We start from the raw sequence: 994 nt of genomic DNA on the forward strand, positions 1-994 counted from the left end.
TCAAAGGGCCCAAAGTGGACATTGATGTGCCAGATGTGGATGTCCATGGCCCGGACTGGCATCTGAAGATGCCCAAGATGAAGATGCCCAAGTTCCACATGCCAGGCTTCAAAGCAGAGGGTCCAGAAGTGGACGTGAACCTGCCCAAAGCTGACATTGACATCTCTGGACCCAAGGTGGACATTGAAGGTCCAGATGTGAATCTTGAATGTCCAGATGCCAAACTGAAAGGCCATAAGTTCAAGATGCCTGATATGCACTTTCATGCCCCTAAAATCTCCATGCCTGATGTTGATTTCAACATAAAGGGACCAAAAATTAAAGGTGACCTTGATGTTTCTGCCCCAAAACTGGAGGGAGAGTTAAAGGGTCCAGAACTTGATGTGAAGGGCCCCAAATTGGATGTGGACATGCCAGATGTAGCTGTGGAAGGCCCAGATGGAAAATGGAAAAGCCCTAAGTTTAAGATGCCAGACATGCACTTTAAAACTCCCAAAATCTCCATGCCAGATGTTGATCTACACTTAAAAAGCCCCAAGATGAAGGGAGAGTTGGACGTAGATGCTCCCAAATTGGAAGGTGATCTCAAAGGGCCAGATATTGATGTTGAGGGACCAGAAGGCAAAGTAAAAGGCCCTAAATTCAAGATGCCTGACATGCATTTCAAAGCACCAAATATTTCTATGCCTGATGTGGACTTAAATCTGAAAGGACCCAAAATTAAGGGGGATATCGATGTCTCTGTGCCAGAGGTAGAAGGAAAAATTAAAGTACCAGATGTAAACATCAAGGGACCAAAAGTGGACATAAATGCTCCTGAAGTCCATGGCCCAGACTGGCACCTGAAGATGCCCAAAGTGAAAATGCCCAAGTTCAGCATGCCAGGCTTCAAGGCAGAAGGCCCAGAGGTGGACGTGAACCTGCCCAAGGCTGACATTGACATCTCAGGCCCCAAGGTGGACATTGATGTTCCAGATGTGAACATTGAAGGTCC

The 994-nt window shown here is 46.8% G+C and overlaps 1 protein-coding gene across 1 annotated transcript in view; it reads left to right on the top strand.

The window, feature by feature from the left end:
- Positions 1–994, top strand: part of AHNAK (AHNAK nucleoprotein) — a 29,457-nt gene that overhangs the window by 18,129 nt on the left and 10,334 nt on the right. Inside the window, exon 9 of the mRNA XM_012725151.1 lies at positions 7–990. Within this exon, the coding sequence (XP_012580605.1) occupies positions 7–990 (984 nt within the window). The remainder of the gene's footprint in view (positions 1–6; positions 991–994) is intronic.

This window comes from Condylura cristata, unplaced genomic scaffold, assembly GCF_000260355.1.
Source record: "Condylura cristata isolate star-nosed mole 26May11 unplaced genomic scaffold, ConCri1.0 scaffold00015, whole genome shotgun sequence".
In the NCBI taxonomy this organism is placed as follows: Eukaryota; Metazoa; Chordata; class Mammalia; order Eulipotyphla; family Talpidae; genus Condylura; species Condylura cristata.